This window comes from Artemia franciscana, chromosome 2 (assembly GCF_032884065.1).
Source record: "Artemia franciscana chromosome 2, ASM3288406v1, whole genome shotgun sequence".
NCBI lineage: Eukaryota > Metazoa > Arthropoda > Branchiopoda > Anostraca > Artemiidae > Artemia > Artemia franciscana.
The window spans coordinates 44535662-44559019 of NC_088864.1; the positions used below are offsets into that span (position 1 = coordinate 44535662).

At 34.9% G+C, this 23358-nt stretch overlaps 1 protein-coding gene across 1 annotated transcript in view; it reads right to left on the reverse strand.

Annotated features, from left to right (window-relative positions):
* The window catches only part of LOC136042476 (DNA-directed RNA polymerase III subunit RPC2-like), an 85201-nt gene that overhangs the window by 33691 nt on the left and 28152 nt on the right, over positions 1 to 23358 (reverse strand). The window contains exons 5-9 of the mRNA XM_065727435.1: positions 17706 to 17866; positions 11728 to 11864; positions 9089 to 9348; positions 5091 to 5291; positions 2323 to 2479 (exon numbers count right to left, since the gene is read on the reverse strand). Coding sequence (XP_065583507.1) covers positions 2323 to 2479; positions 5091 to 5291; positions 9089 to 9348; positions 11728 to 11864; positions 17706 to 17866 — 916 coding nt within the window. The remainder of the gene's footprint in view (positions 1 to 2322; positions 2480 to 5090; positions 5292 to 9088; positions 9349 to 11727; positions 11865 to 17705; positions 17867 to 23358) is intronic.

Sequence of the window (23358 nt, forward strand, 5' to 3'; positions counted from 1 at the left end):
GAAAGGTCCGGAAATTATGTCTTGAGGATGACAGCCCCTACAGAGCTCTCAGGGTAAGAGTTGTAAGTTATGTCCCGGGGGCATATAAAGCATATATAGAAAGTGTTATAGTATAAACTTCGGAGGGGGCTCATTGAATTTGTAATCAGAACTTTTCAGAGTGATCGGAGGATGAATACCCCCCCCCCTACACATCGCATTTTCCCGAAATATATCTAACAGAAATTTTGAACAGTGCCCTTTTTAATAGTCGAAAGTGATTGGAGGACAACAAACATCCCCTCTCATGCCCACCGTTTCTCCGAACACATCCAATCAAATTTTTGAGATAGCTATTTCGTTCAACACAGTTGAAAGGACCAGAAATTATTAATTTGAGGATGACAACCCCCACACCACAAGGTAAGTTATGCCCTTAGGGCACATAAGGTATATATCTTTGACAACCCCCATACCTTCTCAAAACCAAAACATAATTTGCACTTTACTGAAAAAAAAAATAGCTGTGGATTGTCAGTTTAGTATACATATGCTGATATATATATTCGTTAGAGTTTTAATAATTTCTAATTTATTAAAGTTCAAAAAGTCAAAAAACTTTAAAAGTATTTTTTTTTTTATTTAAATCATACAATAAATAACCGAGTCAAACTCAAAACAAGCAAAAATTAATATGAGTAGGGCTGACAAACCCCATGCCTTCTCAAGACCAGAACATAGTTTGCACTTTACTGAAAACAACTTACATTTAAAATGTTTTCACTTATTTAAAATGTCTTCACTAGATATATGAAGAGGGAAGCCCTCTCCCTTGCACTCCAATTACAGCACGAGTCTCAGGTATCTTTTTTAAGAGTAATAAGAAATTGGAGGGTAAGCAGCACTTCTCTCAAGCCCATTCATTTTCGAAACGCATCCAGTCAAAATTTTGTGACAACCATTTTGTTTAGCATAGTAGAAAGGTATTCCAGCAACTATGTCTTTAGGATATTAGACATGTCCACCCCCCACAATTATGCAATTGATCCATTATGATTTAAAATTAAGTGCTGCTTTAAAATGAATAAAAAGGCGGTGAAACTTTTGGAGATACTACTATTACTTCTTCTGCTCTTACAATTTAAATAAATAAAAAGAGTGTAAGTTTATCAAGGTTGTCAAAGAGCATAGATAGAATCTTTTGGGAATGATATTAAGTTTATTTTTCAGGTAGTTTTCAGAAGCTATAAAATGGAATTTAAAAATACTGTTTGTGGCAGGATTAAAAATTGTTGAAAAGTTTCTCCAACATACAAATAGAAACCCATGTTAAGGATTCTTATTGAAGAAAACTGAAAAGATATACAATATAATTTGTCAATGAAAAAGAATATGTCAATAAAAAGCGAACGGAAATTAATTGAAAAGCTTTTTCCATAAGACAAGTTTTTCAAGAAAAAAAAAATAAAGAGCTCCATTAAGCCAAGAATGAGTAAAACTAAAGTCAAATAATCTTCCAAGCATAAAACTATCTATCACAAATCTCTATCAACAAATAAACGAAACTCAAAAGGAACAGAAATTAAAACAAATAACCGAGTCAAACTCAAAATGAACAAAAATTAACATGAGTAGAGCTGATAATTCCTGTGCCTTCCCAAGACCAGAACAAAAGTTGCGCTTTACTGAAAACAACATACGTTTGAAATGTTTTTCGCTTTCTTACTTTCATAAATGAAAAATTATCAAAACCATAAGGAAGAAATGTTAGTATATGTAATTAAACTGACAATCCTCGGTCATTTTGTTTGTTTCTTTTTCCAGTGAAGCACGAGTTTTGTTCTGGTCTTGAGAAAGGCAAAGGAGTTATCAGCCGTACTCATGTTGATTTTTGCTCGTTTTGAGTTTGACTTGGCTATTTATTTTAATTTCTGTTTGTTTGAGTTTCATTTATTTATTGATAGGGGTTTGTGATAGTTTTACGCTTAGAAGATTATCTGACAATAGACCAAAATTGTCACTATGGTCTCGAGCACCTTAGGAACAGCCAGCAGATACAATGGGAAAGATATGGTTAAAATGGTAGGCGCAAACCCAAAATTTAAACACAGGTATAGTGCCGTATTCAGAGGTGGGGGTAAGGGGTTTCAACCCCCCCCTGAAGTATTTTCCTAAATAATAAAAATACATACAAACATATTTTTGATGAGTTTTTAAGGGCTTTTTTGTATCCCCCCAACTAAAAATCATGGATAAGGCCCTGCATAGGTGGCTACAAACATAGATTTCGAATTGGAAAGAGGATAAATAGGAAATAAAAGAATATAGTTGATGAAGATGTACCATTCACAAGGACCATATAAGTTTTGCCAAGTTTGCTCAAGTCAACACATTGAATGTCTTCGGCTCCAAGACTCTTAACCAAGCTTCTATGCTCCTTATCGTCAGATGGGGTTGTAATATGAGCTAAAAGAGCAAGGTTTTTCACCAAGCCACATCCCTAAAATAGAAAAAGACGAAACTTTTAATAGTAATCATCATCAACTTAATCAACTTATCCCCCCCCCCACTTTTTTTAATTATGCATAATAACATTACAATCACCAACAAAAGAGCCACAAAAAGAATTTTAACGGTTTAGATGAAGTTTAAAACATTAAACAGTTCGATTAGACATAATTTAAACTTACTAGACCACTAAGAACTTTGAAGGTTTTACTCAGATATTATACCTCTTTCATGAAGCTAATGTAGTCATAAATGGCAAAATATTTCAAATCTTAAAAAAAAAATAACTAAAAGGTATAGACAATATCTGTTATCACGGGGCAATATGCCATGCATTGGACCCAAACAAATATTCGGTATCAGTGTAGATTTAGGGCTGTTGAAAAGGAAACACTGTAAAGTTCTGAAAACAACTTTGAATAATTCTAAGATACTTACTTATATCATTCCTATAAGCCACTTCAGTTTCCTCCGCTCCTATAATGTATAATCATACCGTCTAAATTATTTATTTTCCATATATTTTTTGGTCCTTGATTTCGTCAACGTTAATTCAACTTACAGTTATTAATTTGAAAAGAGTGATATATGGCAAAATGTATGGGAAATATAAAATTTGGGCTATATATTTGCACATTAGGGGGGGGGGTAAATTGAAGGGCATTTAGGAGTGATATAATTAAGTATTTTAAGGTTTTTTAAAGTGTTTTCCAGGTTTTCATAGCGTTTCCTTCTCAACTGCCCCAACTGTACACTAGTACCGAATATTCTTTTTAATTTGATTGATCTAAACGGCAAAGATGATAGTATGACTTGTCAATAGTGCATATGCCTCGTTAATGGGGCACTAAGGGCAATTTAAAAATTTCAAATAGCAGCCCCAGCAAAAGGTTAAGTTCCTGGGATTTACAGGGAATAAGTAACACGTTTTGAATGAAAATATATTCGGGGAATCGTCCATAAGAATGTATCCAAACATTCAGACCATAAGAGTAAAGTAGCTTGAAAATTCACCGAAGTAACTTTACAAACCAAAAATGGGTTATGTCCTCAAATGTACTCGGTATACAACCCAAAATTTATCTATTACCAAACAGGCCAAGTCAAAACTCCGTCTAATTCTAGAACAGACAGAGGCACATGTCAATAATTTGGGAGGGAGGAGGTCACGAGAGAAACCTCAAAATTTCAAGTACTAACCCCTATTACATTTGTTACTTTTGAAAACTCCCAGAGCCTATATTTGATGTTACATACTTGAATCATAAACGTTGCGTATTTAAAGTTTCAGCATTATGAATCTGAATATTTATTTCAACAAAGCGGCTATCACAAGCCCAAAAGGGCCGAATTCGTTACATGTTGAATCCTCAACGTTACACGTTAGTAATTAATATGGAAAACAAACATGCCTATAATTTTAAATATATGTAAAGAAAACGATGAGCCAAGGTTTTTTTAAGAACAAAAATTCTTCAAAAAGAGTCTTAAAGCATTTAATGGTCAAATAGAAGTAATTACCACCTTAAGGCAAATCGAGTAGGTTCCTTAACTTTATACCACTTACAACTTTGTGAGGAGCGGCTATCTTATTTAATGAATGCTTAACTCGCTTTCTAGCTTGTATGTCTAACTCTTATTGAAACTCGACGACAGTTTACTCCATGGTTTGATTGCTCGAAACCTCAATAGGAATATTTCCCAAACAACACATTTTCACGCAAATTGCTCCTGACATGTTAAATGTGTAACATTTTAGAAGGCTTGCTATCTGAGAATTCTGAGTTGTCTTTCAATACCCCCCCCCCCCCCAACTCAGTGACGAAGAACTCACCCAGAACCAAAAATAGATTTTCATTATTACTTCATTTTATTTAAATTATTTCATTTGATTATTCCCCCTCCCCATTATCCAATCAGCATTAAATAGAATTGGCTAACTCATGGTTACTGGATTATTGACTTCTCACCCTCTTCAGTGGACATCCTGAATAAATGAAAATAGCGTACACAGATAGTAAAAATAAAAAGGAAATAAAGTAAAAACAAGTAAATGTCTTTGAAAATCCGAACCATATAATTAATGTGTTGCAGATTATACTTAATAATTAATCTCTTTGTACACCAGAATACAAAGGTAATTTCTATAGTGGACACAATATGGCCTGACAACACAACTAAGGGCAAAAGAAAAGACAATGAAACGTGCAACTTTTAGGTACATGCAATAGGGTAGATATGAAAAAATGAAATGGCAATCGGCTTGGTGCTGTGGTGAGTTGTTAGTAGTAGTAGTAATAATGATAAATATATTCGCAAGGAGATCAACAAAATTATTCAGAATACAGGGCGACAAAATAGACATTCGAAATCCAACATACGATCCTGATACGGAAGTAACTCACCAAGTCGGCGTCAAAGTAAGACCTAAATATCCCACTGCTTTCTTTAATACAAAGATTTATAATCCCGTGAATTACTTCATAATTAAAAAACATTTCCATAGAGACAATATTCCTAACAAAACGACCAATTATGTTATATCCAACCTTCAATAATCAGGCTGGACTCAGAAACTATCAGTATTTTCAGCATAGACTTACTTCTCCTTCTGGTGTATCTGAGGGACAAAGAACACCCCATTGTGACCCGACAAGGGATCTGACACCTCCAACTTTTCGAGTTTTTTCAAACTGTGAATTGACACGCGTCAACATTCCAAGCATAGATATGTAAGAAAATCTTGACAATACTTGGCTTACACCTTTTCTGTGCATACCAAATCGCCCAATAATCCAATTACCCTATAAAAAGAAATAAAATAAATATTTGATATAAGAAACGATACATAATAATTATAAGTGTAAGAGGAAGTACATTAATTTATCATTAATGTATAATAATTTATTATATATATATATATATATATATATCAATAATATTAATAATTTATTGGGTCGCTTCGGGCATGTTTTTTTATGAATTTTAAAAATCAAAGTTTTTGGAATGGAGGGGGGGGATATCTAGTTATGGATCTGGTTAATCAAATTGTAAATCGAAATGAAATTTTACAAAAAATTGTCACAAACGAATCACTATCACGATGACCGTGCTGCACAGATCTAAGAAACACAAAAGAAACTTTTTTGCTGTTTCAAAATTACTCAATTACTATTATTTGTTAATTGAGATATTATAAGTTATCTATAATATCTGTTAATATATGCAAAAAAAGGAGATTGAATAAACAAACCTCAGACGCCAAAGTTAGTAACCAGTACACAAAGGCTAGACTTTTTTAACTGTTCATATTTTGAAGGTTAAAATGTTTAGTTTTATGTTGTTTTTTTTTCATTGTACTATCTCTTTTTAAAGTTAATCAGGAAAATCAGATGATTTTTTTTTTCAAAATTACCAAGAATGGCTCTGAATCCTCGTATAATTTTTCGCATAATCTGATTCAGCGTATAATTTTATACGCTAGCTTATGAACGTTTTAATTTTAAATTTGCTCTCCACTTTTCATAGATTTATTCTCTTTTTTTATTCAATTACTAAAATGATAGTTAAATGGGTATTTTTTGCTGGCCTATTATATGACCAAATGATTTACCCCTAAAAGGAAATTCTTTATATAGTCCTCCTGGTAACTACATTTTTTACGATGAGACAGCTGAGCTACGATTATTGTTAGGGAATTCTCCCTAAGCCCGAAAAACCATATAAAATTTAACTCCCTATCCCCTACCGGTCCAAAAGCAGCTCCCCCCACTTCCCTCGTTAAAAAAGGAGCAATAACAGTTTGTCCCAAAATGGAATCACAGGCATGCCACTTCCATCAGTCTTAAGCAAAATTAGATCGTTAAAAAGAAGAAGAAACATGAGAAAAAAAAAATAAAACAGTAGGATTATAAAATAAACAACACAACCAGAAAAAGTAGAAAACTAACATAATGTTATAAAAAGGGAGTTTCCCCTGTCAAAAATCGAACAGCCTAACTCCCCTGAATTAAGAGCAAAAATAGAAATAGCAAAAATAGCGACAAAGACCACAATGCCTTTCCATAACAAACAAACATAATTCAGAAACAACAGCGAAATTTTCTCAAAACAGTGGAATTCAATGAAACGAATATTTCGGCCTTATGTCCAAGGGCCTTTTTCAGCACAACACCAATATATATGTATAATATATATATATATATATATATATATATATATATATATATATATATATATATATATATATATATATATATATATATATATAAGAACTTACATTAGAATGCAAACTTTAAAACTAAAAATGTTTTTTTTAAACTTTGTCTATGTCTTCTTTATGCTGGTGTAGCCGTTAAATACCATGCGATGGTGTCAATTACTATGTTGGCAGAACTCATTAGAATCTAAAAAAATGGCTACACCAGCATAAAGAAGACACAGACAAAGCATTAATTTCTAATAGTTCTAATAACTCATATGATTCTGCTTTAGCTTGCTATATATCTAATAATCCCAGCCACACAATACTTTTTGAAAATTTTTCTCTCATTAGTAATGATTTGGGAATAAAACAGGTGATTCGGGAATCAATCGTAATTAGTCTCAAAATAAATAATAGTGTTTCCTTAAATAGGGACTTAGGGGAATATTCACTAAATTCTTTATACTGAAATTTAATTGAAAATGATCTAACAAAATATTTTACTAAACCAATTTACAATAGTATTGAACCCGTTACTAGAAGGCCTTTTAGGCTATCTGCCAATAAAGGAAGATTAGCTTTGAAATCTTGTATTCAACTGTTTTATTTTATTTCATTTGAATGAATTTATCATCTCACAACATTTTATTTATCAGTCCTACTAGAAATTTGTTGAACTAAACATTGAACTGAAACAAAACATTTTTATTTTTAAAGTTTGCATTTTAATGTAAGTTCATATATATATATATATATATATATATATATATATATATATATATATATATATATATATATATATATATATACATACATATATATGTATGTATATATATATATATATATAAATATATATATATATATATATATATATATATATATATATATATATATATATGTATGGTATATATACATATGGTGTTTTTTTGTGTGTGTGTTGTGCTTAAGACGGCCCTTACACATAGGGCCAAAATATTCACTGAATTGAATTCCACTGTCTTGAGAAAATTTCTCTATTGTTTCTAAGTTGTGTTTGTTTGTTAAGAACCAAAATCAGACTTTCCAACTCCAACGATGTCAGAACCATAGTTCTTTACCGTACAAATTTAGTTAAAAAACACACACTGACTGAAATCTGATCCATAGTATTTGGAGTATTTACACATATTTTCTTCACTTCAGCCTCTATTTACATTATGCGTTTCAATCATAACACAGCCAAAATTAAGCCTTGTTCCACAGCTCAGCCTTGCATGCACGAATATTTATATCATCTACGAAATTGGAAGTTTTATATGCTTTTTTGCAATTACAGCGAAACCTAAAAGTTAATTACTGAGCTACATAATATAAGCAGCATATATAAGACCTTGAGATACTGTCTTAAGGAAACCGTTTTATTTTGTTGTTTTTTTCATTAGAATAAATCTGGAAGTTAATTATTGAGCTTTATAATTAAAAATACATTTTATTCTAAAAAAAAGACGCATATCAAAAAACCTAAAAAAAAAAATCGTAATTAACTTTTATAACCATCTTACAAAGTTTTTGTAACGTTCTGAGGCTTTTAGATATTGTCTTAATGAAATTGGGTGTTTTTCATGCTTATTTTTGTAATTAGAATAAACCTAGAAACTTTTTAATATCATGTTATAACGATATTATAACAGTATCGGTCAACATAATAGCACTCACTCAGATTACCTAAAATTAAAGAAATAAAATCGTTCGCTAGAACTTAGTTTTGACAGTTCTCGTCTAGAAATAGAGGGAGAATTAATGAAACACTTTCGATTTGCCCTTAGATATATGAGGCCAATTACTAAGCTTCATAATATAGCTGCACTTCATTTTATTTGAATTTTTTTGTTGTTGTTTAACCCCGCCTCTACTCCTTCTCAGTGACGACATCTTTAATAAAATTTACTGTTAACCTTAGAAGTCACCTATATTCCTTTTTAAAAAGATTAAATAGCCGCCGAACCAAAACCACCGGATGCTACAAAAAAAGTAATCCATAAAAAAAAAAAAAATGCCTTTCGCGTAATAAAGGGCGTCCTCCCACCACAGGTCTTCGTCGCTATTTATATTTTCCAAATAGTGGCCCATCATGTCTCCCACACTAGAAAAAGAAAAATCTATTTATTCTCAAAAAGGAAAATAATGAAAAGTAATAGTCAATCAGGAAACATGTATCATCACTGCACTTCATTCTTTAAAAAAAAGACAAATATCAAATACTGCCAAAAAATCAAAAGTAAGTTTTTATAACCATCTTATAATAGTTTTATAACCGCTTTGTTCAACATAATAGCACCCACTGATACCACAGACAGTATCCCGTCTAGGAAAAGAGAGAAAATGAAAGAAACACTCATGATCATTTAAGTTGATTACCGTTCCTATAGCAAATATAAGGCCTTGAGATACTGTCTGTTTGGTAATGAACTCAGACACATCAAAAGAAGTTGCCATAGTTGCACCCGAAACTTTTTCCGCGTGCATTGCAATGTCCTGACACAGTCGCTTGAACAAATCCTCAAAAACTAGCGCAATTAAAGAGCCAGCCAACTCCACTCTTTTGTTACCAATATAGTCCCGATCATCAATAAAACTTGGATCTAGCTGGGCTTTAATGATTCGTCGCACCATCATACCTATAATAAAAGTATTGTCGTGCATTTAACTGTGGAAAAGTGAAAGAACAAAACACCAACATCTTAAAGATACTAGTTGCAAAGCACAGAAAGCTGCCTTATAGTGCTAGTTTATTATCTGTTGTACAGTATCGTGCTTAATATATGCTTAATTAATACACTATAAACTTATATATGTAGTATAATATACAGTGTATATATACTATACATATGCATGTAGTATTACATAGCATATAAATATGCATTCGAAACACGCGGCTAAGGAATAGGCTGGCAACAGAAAGTCAGTAACTCTGGCATCCACAGTAGAATGGGCCATTCCCTCAATACTGCTCAAAGGAAGAAGAGGTGGATATATTTAGAATATATACTCCGGATGAAAGGAGGCTTCCTTCCTAGGACAGCATGCCATTGGAAACCAAGCGGCAGAGCATGACGTCGTGCAAAGAACACCTTACCGCGAACTCTTGGCTGAGATCAGAGGACAGCTGAAACATCGTTAGTACCTGAATAGAAGACATTACCACTGCAGCACCGCTTTAGTACGACTGGAGAGGCTTCATCGATGCCCTATGAGCGACCAGTGGCTCCGGAAAAACTAAGGTCCAAGGTAATACACAGCATACTATACAGTATACTATACATACACAATGCGTATTATACTATATATTTAATGTTATAATAAACTGCGCAGCATATAAACTGCCTATTAGTGTTAGCTTATTAGTTAAAAGGTACTGTACTTAAACTGAAAAAAGGAAACATGAACAATTTTATGGTTTTTATAGGTTAAAAATGATTATCTCTAAGATTAGCCATACCAAATTATCTTTTGTCGTAGGTCTACCATACAGGTTATCCACAAACAAACGTTTATTTTAATAAAGGCTTTTCTTTCTGAAAGGTTTACTTGACTGAGTTTTCTTCATCGAATCAAGATTAAAATAAACAAGGCACGCACGCTAGAGAATGCGACCTTTGGACTATTTCCACCACTCAGCACAATTTCCATGATTATTCACATAACTCGGCGTTTCTTAACTTTCAAGTTCCCATACCTCATCCAAAATTATGTGCCCCCCCCTCCAAATAACAATACATTCCTGTGTAGGCTATGTACTTATCATGAGGTGTGTTGAATAGCAGCTTAACTTAAGAACAGAGAAAGTCCCATTTATTTTGAAATATAAATGCAATAAAGGTATAAAAACCAACAAAAGCAACCGGGATTGCACTGTTGGTACAGCATCATACTTCTAATATCAGAGTCATGGGTTCGAGCTCGAACGTTAGGCGATTTTTCTTCATCGGTAAAAGTATAAATATTGAAAATATTTCCCATTTGGATGAGAATTACATTCGTGGAATAAAAATCAATGTTAAATTAAAATCCACACGCAGACTTATATTGAATCCGATTGAAGGCGAAGGGGTTCTTTTCTCATCATAAATGAGCATTGCAGAATTTATTTGATTTTATGTATAACGAGCTACTATCTCTTAAATGTCCAGATCCAATTTAATAATTAAATCTAAGTTATATTAAATTCTTTTTTGATTTATATTTAACTGGATTGATTTTTTTTTCTTCGTTGTCTTGTCTCTTTTAAGTATACAATTTAACAAAGTTTTTCTTACTGCTTTAAGTGTAATTGCTCTTTTTTCTTTTGTATATGGATTTTCAATTAAATTAGAGGTAAAGAGAAAAAGACAAAAGTGATTGCGCCTTTACGTAGTTTAAAACAACGCCATCAGGAAATTTCGGCACACATTTTTTCGTGAAGATTCAGACACATTGTCTATGGGAAGCGATAGTCAACTGCAAGGGCCACAGGCAAAAGCCCCGGATCCAAAAAAGTGGGGGCCATACATGAGGGCCGAAGGGCCGAGCTAGCCTAGGAAGGCTACAAAAAGGCGGTATGGCCAACTTCTTACTAGGCAAAAACTCTGCAACCTCTTCGGTTTGCAAAGTAATTGGCTATGTCTGTAAGCTCAAAGCTGTACGGATTGTATGACATCACACGCCAATGTTTGTCTCGTTAAACAATTAGGTAACATTTGGCATTTGTTTTAGTTATAATAACAGAAATTTAGGTGTGTTTGTTTTTACGACTTCAATTTATACAAGTTGAAAAGATATTCTCTTTTAAATGGTCCAAAGCACCGAGTGAAGGGTATATTAACGTCACGATAACAAGCGTGAAGCGGAGAGAGATGAAAAAACGCCAACGAAGCGGGCCTTTTTGGCTAGCAATAATAATTAAAGGAGAAAGAAAGAACACGACAAAATTTTCTAAAAGTGAATAGCAGCATAAAAACTATTTGTAACTATAAAGATCTGTAAACCGAAAAGATCTACGAAAGTCATAAAGGCATTACCTAGGTAGATCGCTCTTGCATGAAAATTATCATTTTCTGCAGGAATGTGGGACAGGATCATCCTGCAAGCCTCCAAACCTCTTTCTTCATCGCTCTTCCCTTGAATGCCAGACGTCTTAATTTTGCTACCTAAAAATCTAACACAATACCCTTTTAATTTAAGAGTTAAAGATAGTAAAAAAAATAATATATATATATATATATATATATATATATATATATATATATATATATATATATATATATATATATAGATATATGTAAATAAACAAAAAACAACTAAAAACTTAAAAGAGAAAGAAGAGAGAGAGAGAGAGAGAGAGAGAGAGAGAGAGAGAGAATGAAAGAGAGGGGGAGCCGAAATAACAAAGCGTAAATTGCAAATATTGAAAGTTTTAGAGCCCAAAGAGTACTAATAGTAGGAGAAAAATAAGTTTTGACCAGGAAAAAATTGGTACAGAAATGGTTTCTTCACCATCCGGACCGAAAAAAATGCTTAACAACATATCAAAAATCTAAATCTCTAGCTCGATGCGAAATTGTTTTTTTTATGTTTTTTTTTATTTATTTTCTCAAAAACCAGGAAAAAAATTTAAAAACGTAAACTATAATGTTCTACACATCTTTTTAGATCAGCTTTTGGCTCTGAATTCATTTCTGATACTCATTTTGTTACCTGACCAAAAGAAAAATATTTATCAGCAAAAAAAAAAAAAAAAATGGGGAAAAAAACTGTGTCTTTGGGGAAAAAAAAATCTTACCAGCGTTTTAGTCTATTTGGCTATGTATACGAAAGGCTTAGAAAAAAAAAAGACTAAACAACAATAAACAGGAATGACGAAACACCTCAGCGCCAAACACCATGAAACAAGGTAGGTTCTAACTTAATGTGTTCAGAGAAAAGCTTTTATCTTATTTTTCAAATATATAAAAATTGCACATCATCAAAATATAGGAACTAGATTTTTCAACATCACAGTTAACTGTTATTCTTCTTCACTAAGTTCTTCTTCTTGAAACTTCGAATTGTTGCACGAGCTTCCCTTACAGGTACGGCAGGCTATAGTACACTCAAGTCCGTTTTTCTTACAGGTACACTTTTCACTATCACAGCCGTCAATACGACACGAGCATTTGATAATTTTCAGCAGCTGAGACGGAGCGGCAGGGAGATCTGTTTTTATTGGCGCAAAAACTTCGTTATCCTGCAGTTTCCATCCCAGGCGTAAAGGGTCTACTGGGTTCCCGAGCGAGATTTGAACTTGGCAGTAGACACGTAGCGAGTGGTACTTCGCTGCTGCCTGAGTCGGTGGCAGTTCTTGTAGATGCACGAAAGTGGTGGCAGTGCTCACTTTTCTGTGAAAGATTAGCTTTCTGGCAGTTTCCAGGTTCGAAACATCAGGGCAACCGTACAGTATCAACAATTCTCGCTCTCCTGCTGCCACAATATCGTCAAGCGATGCGAGCTTGTCGCCAAATATAGCAGCGCTGTCCCTGAAACTCTTGTTGGAAAGTAGCAGCTGAACGGCTTTGCCCTTTCCTATTCCGTAAAGGTGAGAGGTTGTGTCACAACCCAGCACGGCATGACAGAACGGTATCAGATTGCTGACATCTGTTCCTAGCTTCTGCTTCATCTCACTAATATCCCAAGCTGAACTAGTACCGCCAAACTTAGCTTCAGGTGAGAAATATAAACGCCCGGAACGCGAATCTGATCGACTGATCAGAAGAACCAAGATGTCAGTATCGTCAGCAACCACGATTGTGTCTGTAAGACTAGCAGCTTCTACGGCTTTTTCTACAATCAGAACGTCGGCGTCTCCTTCCGAGTGGAAAATTCGGAAACCAACGGCTTCCAAATGGTTGCCGAGCAGCTTCAGGAAACGTCCTTTGTTTGTCTTACATGAAAGAAACTCTTCTTTCTTCATGCAGAGGGTCATCTCTTCGGTGAAAAAGACTTGGCGGCCAACCATCCTTGCTCGACGTAAATGGGTAGCATCTTTGATTGCTGGACCACCTTCATATCCGTCAAACACAACGATCGCACTAGGGTACCTTGCTTGTACGTAATGGACGTATGAAGCAAAGATGACTTTGAAGGTTGACCCTACCTTCCCTGGAACTCGATGTAGAAGAGAACCACCATCCAAGACGATGTTACACGCAGAAGCAGGTCTTGAGGGTGACTGAGTCTCAATCCCGCAAGCCAGAAAGATCGCTTTTGCAAGCTCTGGCTTATTTGCTTTTCTCATAAGGCCATCGCTTTCGAAAAGAGAAGGAGGAATCGTACAAAGTTCGTACTTGAAGTATTCTTCTCGGAGGTCAGTTCGTTGGGCTACTATTATAAACCGCTGGAAAAGGAGCGCCGGATCTATGTGCGCTACCACAGAGGACCCCGCCTTTTTGGCATTCATTAGGGTCACTTGGTCTTTTTTCTTGAAGACTTGCTCCTTCAAGGTTTTTCCCGTCATCTTACTTAGAATCAACTTTCGAGCCACATCGGCCTCGTCAACATTAACATCTTGGGAAGAAGTTATGCCGTTGGCATTGTTTCTAAGCTGATTGTCACCTCTGAACGGAGAAGATTCTCCGAAGTATCCGACGAGCTTCTGGGTATCGTCGAAGTCACGCTCCTTTCTACTGGAACTCATGTCGCGGTGCTGCTCACTTGTCGAGTAACCAATTTTTGTCAAATTTTGCATCAAGAGGTTGATCTCCAGGCATGCTGGTCTTGACAGAACCCAAATGGCTCTCTGCTGTTCTGTCATCCCACCTCCAGTTGTAAGACCGCCCGATGTTTTCAGACTTCTCATATACTCCTGCTCGATGACAAGATCTGCCGAGAGCCCAGACCAGCGTCGCTCTGATCTTCTAATAATGTGACCTCCCTGTTTAAATGCTTCGAAGATTGGTGGGTGACTAGTTTGAAGCTTAGCCATCTCTTGCTGGTATATCCAGACCGACTTGACATAGAGGTTATGTCCAGATGCTGCTAGAAACGGAAGCATCTCTACTGCAGATTGTAGGTGCAAATCCCACAGGCCTAGTCTCTCGGCACGTATGAACTTAAGCAGTATCCCAACCATGTCAAGATACTGAAACCAGAGATTCGCAGTTCTCTGAGTCAGCAGGTCTTGGCGTCTCTGCTTGAGAAAGTTTTCAAGTTGCTTGAGCTGGGGATCATGACTGAGATCTTCGGGTGGGAGGTATCCATCCAGTACGTTAGCGAAGACAGTAGACATGTCTAGAGACGTCAGCGTCGCTTGCTCTTCTTCGAGGAGATGAGCATATATGGCCGAGCTCACCAGAATGTGAGCTCGAACAGCTCTAGAAATCGCTTTTCCAGAAAGAATGTGCGGCACTGCACCAGTCGCGTATACCAATTCCAGAACCTCTTTCAGACCAGAACCTTCCATGAGGTGTCCTATGCATCCGACGAAACTCATCATCAAATGAAAACCGCCTAACTTGAGAACAATACTACTCAGCTCATTCGTCGTGTCGGACTTGAGGATCTTCATAGACTTCCACCAGAGTGGCTGGTCAAATGTGAGAACGGGTGTGAATCCGTAGGTTCTGCCTTGTGAAGCTACAAAGCGCAAGGTTGAGTAAAGGCAGGATTCGCTGCTAGACGGGAGGTCAATCACGGGCAAAAATAAGACGCTTGCCTTGCTGCGAAGGTTTCCCGTTTCATGATGTATTTGGTTAGAGAAAACTGACTGCATGAATCCATTCCAGCTCGACCTTGGGACATTCAGGAACCCGGTAGCTAACCAGAGCTGATCGAGTGAGGCATACGGGTCGTTGAAATTTTTGCCAGGGATCTTCTCATATTGCACCTTTGAAAGCACTGTCTCACTTAAGCGGTAAGGGTAGATGGGAATTTTTCCTTTTTGGGCTACTTCATCTAATGAAACTTCAACTCTCGGAATGGGCGATCGGCTGTTAATGAGAAGAGGCGTGACTGTTGCTAGCAGAGCCATCCCATGGAAAGTGTTTCTTCCGTCCATCGTGCAAACATCGCGATCTGCATTATCAGCTACATGCTGCACAGCATGTGCGGAGGTAACTCCTGCAAGGCTAGATTCATCATGGACTGATGCACAGCGTTTAAATTTCTGGACTTCAGCATAGGAGGAGCAGAATCCATGGCTGTGTAAAGTGTCAATAAGAAATCTGGACATGAAATGGTAATCCAGTTGCACTGCTAAGCCTTGTTGCAGTTGACAAATGAGGGCACGTGGGCGAGCTGCTCGAACGATGGAATTGCCAATGGCAAGCACTTTGAAGGAAATATCGGTTCCAACGAATATTTCATCTAAGAACACCATTAGGCTATCAGGTAGAGAGCATTCCAGCTGTTCTCCAGAAGAAATCCGCTTTGCGGTCATATATGATTCCTTCTGTGCTGGAAGTCCTTTCATATCACTTTTGATAATCTTTGCTGCTGCTCTAATAAGCTTGATTTTCTCACTCTCTTCGTTATCGGTTTTGTCCAAGTAATAAAAATTCTGGAGTATCGCTGATGCTTTTTCTTTGAATGTCACCACGTCAGCCTTACCGTCAATAGTTGCAAATACTAGCTGGTCACTGAAATATTCCAGAAGCTTGCTCTTCAAGTACTTGTTACGGTACGGTTCAAGGTCTGTCCCATTCAAAAGCTCTCCCATTTTAACAACAAGTTCACTGACTGTATACTGTTCTTCGTCATTTTCTTCGAAAAAAGTAGCCAGCTTCAAAAACGCCTGATATCTTTCATCGTGACCTGGCCTCCCCCTTTTTGGACGTTTTTTATCTGGCTCAGTATCTTCGAGTATTCCAAAAAGTTCTTGCGTCGCAAATCTGGCTGGAAGAATCGAAACATGGAAGAACAGGCTGCGTGATAAATTGTGTCAACTGCGTGCAGGTCTGACACTGCACATATTCGGCGGAAAACGTTATTTGACCAATCATCATCACGGATTTTGCACACTGCCTTTATACTCTCTTCAAAGTCTTTAGTCTAAACCTTGTACCACTCGTGTCCTTTTCTGTGGGTAGTGTGGAGATTTATCCTTGTAGTGCAGAAAAAGCAACACTCTTGGAAGTTGAAACTTGGAGTCCGTGATCGGAGTACCACTTTTTCTGCTTCCGTCTTTTCTTGCAAGGTTCGTCGTCTCTCATTCTCAATTTTCGACAGGTATATTTTGTTTGTGAAAGTCTTTCTGCAAGCAACATGGACTTGGTTCCCTGCCTCGACAGAGATGCTGGTACCTCTCGTTTTGCTAGCTTCATTGATCGCCGTAGCTCCTTTTTCTGCCAGTACCGACGATTCTGAGGTGTCTATTGAACGTTCACAAAGGGGACATAAAACTGCGGTCTCAGCCATCTAAAAAAGAGAACTGGGAATAAGTGAGCTGTCGGTGAATGTTACAACGAAAACCCTCATTCTGAACCGAAAAATTCGTGCTCCTCTTCGAAAAATACCCCGTGATCGTGTGTTGCTTGGTTTATTTATTGTTTTTTTTTTTTTTACTTCATACAAAAACAAAAAAAAACATAAAAAAGAATTAAATGATTAAACGTGATGTTACTGTCTAATAAAAGAGCACAAAAACAATCGTTTCTTAAAAGGGAAACCATCAATAAACTACTTTTCTTTTCACGGTTCCTCATTCTCGGATTCTGGAAATATCTAAAAAATAGGCGCAAAAAACGTGAAAAAAAGGGAATTTCGCAACGGGATGGCGATTTAGATTTTTGATATGTTGTAGAGCTCTCTTTTCGGAACACAGTGGTGCAAAAATAATTTCTGTACCAATTTTTTCCTGGTTCGACCATTTTTTTCTGTATCTTTCCCCTACTATAAGTTAGAACGTCTACAAGTTTTTTAGAACAAATTTATCCATTAGGTCGACTTTGAACGGGACTAATTCAGATCAACGCTACAAGCAGGAGTTTCAATAATTTGAACATAATTGAACATTTTTTTAACTTACTGAAGGGCTTCCTTTTGAGATCTGATATAAGTGTGTCCTTTGGCAGTTGTATAACAGTCATCAAGAGCTTCAGAGAACATCCTTAAACAATCATCGTCGGTTCCGACAGCAAACTGAATTTTCTGTTCTTCTTCAAAGCCATAAGCTTTAAATAATATGGCCTAAAACATATATTATAGCTCAATAAAGAGATGTGATACTGTAGAAAAAATCTATGCATAATTTTTCTTTAAGGGACATGACAGCGGAAGCCTCGTAAAAGAAAAAAAAACATCTACAAAAGGTTCAGGACAATGCGAGTACGCAGGAGGGGAGCCTTCGGATTACCTATAACCCCTCATGAAATCTCAATGTTTTTTTTCGTATTTTCCTGTAATTTCTTGCTTGTTCTGAAGGAAAGATAACCAAACAGTTATACAAGCTGAATAAGCATTTAAAAAATCAAAAACCAGATGTAGTGCTAATTCTAAATCATGGCCGGGCTTTCAACTGTTCAAACTGCTTTATTTATACTTAACAAAACAATAACATTACCATAGGCTGAAGGTTATATTTGGGTAAGTCGAATTTTGTCATTATCCTATTTGTATCCTCGGATTCAAGAAACTGTAACAAACTTTGTGGGATTTTAAATTCTACAGCGTGCCTCTCCGACTAAATACCTGGGGTTTGCATTGATGAAATTTTCATTCAAGTACCATGTGCAATCAGTTTGTAAAATTTTATCTCATAAAACGGGTACAATCAGAAAACTTAACCATTTTCCCCTCTATTTGTTAGGCCATCTTTATTTTTCCCTTATCCATTCATATATGCAGTACTACAGTAGCGTCTGTCTCGATACATTTTCTTCCATTATATGACATGTACTACAAAACAACGCTGTTCAATTGTTTATTGGCCTACCCAGGAATTCGGTACGGAACGCCTAAGAGCAAGCAAGGATACTGTTAGCTTCTGGATTAAGAAAGTTTATTTAAGACGGGTTTTTAATAGAATATTTTTTTTTTTAGTTTTAGGCTATTTTGATAGTTCAGCAAATCTGAGATCTTCAGTCCCTGGTCATGGCAACCGATCTTCTATAGAGATTAACGCTCTACCAATTACCCACTACACCAAGGGGTAATAGATAAATTAATAATTATGAACTATATGGGTATTAATAAAATATAATATACGATGAGGATATAAGTTATGAACTTTTTTTTTTTTGCCTACCTCTCGGCCAAGTATTTTACTTCTTGGGGTGGCCGTTAGACTGTAGTTGTTGCTTGTTTGTTATAATAAATTTCCCTCTCTCTCTCTCTCTCTAATCCCCCAACGAAGAGCAGAGGTCGTAAAGCAGGGCATACAGACAAAATACATATTAAAATCTATAACGGAACTACTACAACTACTAATAATAATAACTCACCGCAGCACCAAGCCACCAGAGGCCAACACAGCTACGCACGCTCCTCCTCCAACCCAACCTATTCAAGGCCTTCCTCTTTACACCCTCCCAGGAAGTTCCCATTTCCTTTAAATCTTTATTTATGACATCCTACCATCCCAGAATAGGACGACCTGCTTTCCGTATAGCCCCAGAGGGTTGGCCAAAAAGGACAATCTTCGGCAATCTGTCATCCTTCATCCGCAGAACGTGGCCTAGCCATCTCAACCTTCTTTCATTATAGCCCTAGAAAGCGGGATTGAACAAGATTTTTCGCATAGCCTACTGTTTGAAATACAGTAGGCTATGCGATATATATATATATATATATTTCAATCCTCATGTTCCGCCATAAGAAATCAAATAATCTTTAATATTTCTTTTCAAACATCTTCCAGAGATTGCCGAGGTGGCCCAACCAGAATTCTATCTTTTCACTTATAAATGTTTTAAATTTATGATAATTGCCATCTAATTAAAAATTAAACACCGTTCAGAACTAACAACTAACCGAACACAGAACTAACCTTGATATGTTCTAGAATGTCTAAGAGCTGAAAATCTATGGGCAGAATCAGTAAATCTATATATATATAAAAATAAGTTATCTGTGGGTTATGTCTGTCGAGTGACGTCATGTTATCATGTCGTCATGAAGTTAGTTGTCGTCATGTTTGTTATGACGATGACGTCATTAAAAGTATTTAAGAAAATCGTTCAAAGACAAATTTTTAATTGTAAGAAGATCGTGGACGCAAAAATGTTTAATTGTAAAATGACTGAAGAACCTACAATGGCAACAGCAAAGGAAGCTGCTCAAAAAGTCTATGCCAAACAACTTGCGGCTGATAGAGAAAGTAAGAAAAGAAAGCGTGCCGAGGAAACACAAGAACAGCAAGAAAACAGGCTTGCGGCTGATAGAGAAAGTTAGAACAGAAAGCGTGCCGAGGAATCACAATATATATATATGTATATATATATATATATATATATATATATATATATATATATATATATATATATATATATATATATATATATATAATTATATTATCTATATATATAAAGATAAGTTGTCTGTCTGTGTGTGTGTGTCGAGTGACGTCATGTTTGTGTGTCGACTGACGTCATGAAATTAGTTTTCTTCATGTTTGTTATGACTATGAGTCGACTGACGTCATGTTTGTCAACTGACGTCTATATCTATCTATCTATCTATCTATCTATCTATCTATCTATGATGATAATTTTATTATATTACTAGCTGTTGGGGTGGCGCTTCGCGCCACCCCAACACCTAGTTGGTGGGGGCGCTTCGCGCCACCCCAACACCTAGTTGGGGGGGGGGGGCGCTTCGCGCCCCCCCCCCAAGCCCCCCCGCGCGCGTAAGTCGTTACGCGCCATATTAGTTACGCGCCATTGTAGTTGTGTCCCTATGTCCCACCTGTGAATATAGATAGATATATATCTATCTATATATATAAAAATAAGTTGTCTGTCTGTCTGTGGATGGATCAGGTGACGTCACCTGAAAAAACTGGATCAGGTGACGTCAAAACTGAAAAAACTAAAAAAAGGCAAAAACTACAAAAAAAACTAAAAACTAATAAAAAAATAAAAAAGCTAAAAAACTAAAAACTAATAAAAAAAATGAAAAAGCTAAAAAACTAAAAAAAACTAAAAAAACTAAAAAAAGGTAAAAAACTAAAAAAAACTAAAAACTAAAAAAAAACTAAAAAAAAAGGAAAAAACTGAAAAATAAGCTAAAATAAAGGTAAAAACCAATAAAAAACTAAAAAAAAACTGAAAAAACTAAAAAAAGGCAAAAACTACAAAAAAAACTAAAAACTAATAAAAAAAGTAAAAAAGCTAAAAAACTAAAAAAACTAAAAAAACTAAAAAAAGGTAAAAAACTAAAAAAAATAAAAAAAAAAAAAAACTAAAAAAAAGGAAAGAACTGAAAAATAAGCTAAAATAAAGGTAAAAACCAATAAAAAACTAAAAAGAAAAAAAGGATAAAACTAAAAAAAATTTTCATCTAAAAAACTAAAAAAAACTAAAAAAGGTAAAAACTAAAAGAACTAAAAAAGAAAAAAATAAATGACGAAACTCAAAGAGAAAGCGACCAGGACAAAAGGAATGTTCGATTAGCAATCAACAAAGCACCGGGACACAGGGAGTATAAATGACGACCAGGACACAAGTAAAAAAAAACAAACTATCTATATATATAAAAATAAGTTGTCTGTGGATCTGTGGATCGTGGATCAGGTGACGTCACCTGAAAAAACTGGATCAGGTGACGTCAAAACTGAAAAAACTAAAAAAAAAGGCAAAAACTACAAAAAAAAACTAAAAACTAATAAAAAAAAATAAAAAAGCTAAAAAACTAAAAAAACTAAAAAAAGGCAAAAACTACAAAAAAAACTAAAAACTAATAAAAAAGCTAAAAAACTAAAAAAACTAAAAAAAAAGGCAAAAACTACAAAAAAAAACTAAAAACTAATAAAAGAAATAAAAAAGCTAAAAAACTAAAAAAACTAAAAAAACTAAAAAAAGGTAAAAAACTAAAAAAACTAAAAACTAAAAAAAACTAAAAAAGGAAAAAACTGAAAAATAAGCTAAAATAAAGGTAAAAACCAATAAAAAACTAAAAAAAAACTGAAAAAACTAAAAAAAGGCAAAAACTACAAAAAAACTAAAAACTAATAAAAAAAAGTAAAAAAGCTAAAAAACTAAAAAAACTAAAAAAACTAAAAAAAGGTAAAAAACTAAAAAAATAAAAAATAAAAAAAAAATAAAAAAAAGGAAAAAACTGAAAAATAAGCTAACATAAAGGTAAAAACCAATAAAAAAGTAAAAAGAAAAAAAGGAAAAAACTAAAAAAAATTTTCATCTAAAAAACTAAAAAAACTAAAAAAGGTAAAAACTAAAAGAACTAAAAAATAAAAAAATAAATGACGACACTCAAAGAGAAAGCGACCAGGACAAAAGGAATGTTCGATTAGCAATCAACAAAGCACCGGGACACAGGGAGTATAAATGACGACCAGGACATAAGTAAAAAAAAAATTAACAAAACTAAAAAGAAGGTAAAAACTACAAAAAAACTAAAAAGAAAAAAAAACTAAAAACTAATAAAAAAACTAAAAAATCTAAAAATCTAAATAAACTAAAAAAGAAAAAAAAAGGAAAAAAAAAAAGGAGAAAAACAAAACTAAAAAACGAATGTATATACAGACCGGTACACCGGGATACAAATGACGACCGGGACACAGGGAATATAAATGACGACCGGGACACAGGGACACAACTACAACGGGGACACCGGGGGAAACAGGGGGATATAAATGACGACCGGGACAAAAAAACTAAAAAGAAAAAAAACTAAAAACTAATAAAAAAACTGAAAAATCTAAAAATCTAAATAAGCTAAAAAAGAAAAAAAAAGGAAAAAAATAAAGGAGAAAAACAAAACTAAAAAACGAATGTATATACAGACCGGGACACCGGGATACAAATGACGACCGGGACACAGGGAATATAAATGACGACCGGGACACAGGGACACAACTACAACGGGGACACCGGGGGAAACAGGGGGATGTAAATGACGACCGGGACACCGGGACAGGGAATGGTCGATTAGCAATCACCATCAACAAAGCTCAAGGGCAATCATTAGAATCATGAGGTATAGATCTGAATACAGATTGTTTTCCCATGGACCATTATATGTTGCATGTTCAAGAGTCGGTAAACCTGACAATCTATTTATGTGCAAAGACAATGGGACAGCAAAGAATGTTGTATATTCGCAAGTTTTACGTAGTTAAAACCATATATATATATATATATATATATATATATATATATATATATATATATATATATATATATATATATATATATATATATATATATATATATATATATATATATATATATATATATATATATATTCACAGGTGGGACATAGGGACACAACTACAATGGCGCGTAACTATTATGGCGCGTAACGACTTACGCGCGCGGGGGGGCTTGGGGGGGGCGCGAAGCGCCCCCACCAACTAGGTGTTGGGGTGGCGCGAAGCGCCACCCCAACAGCTAGTATATATATATATATATATATATATATATATATATATATATATATATATATATATATATATATATATATATATATATATATATATATATATATGTTTTTAACTACGTAAA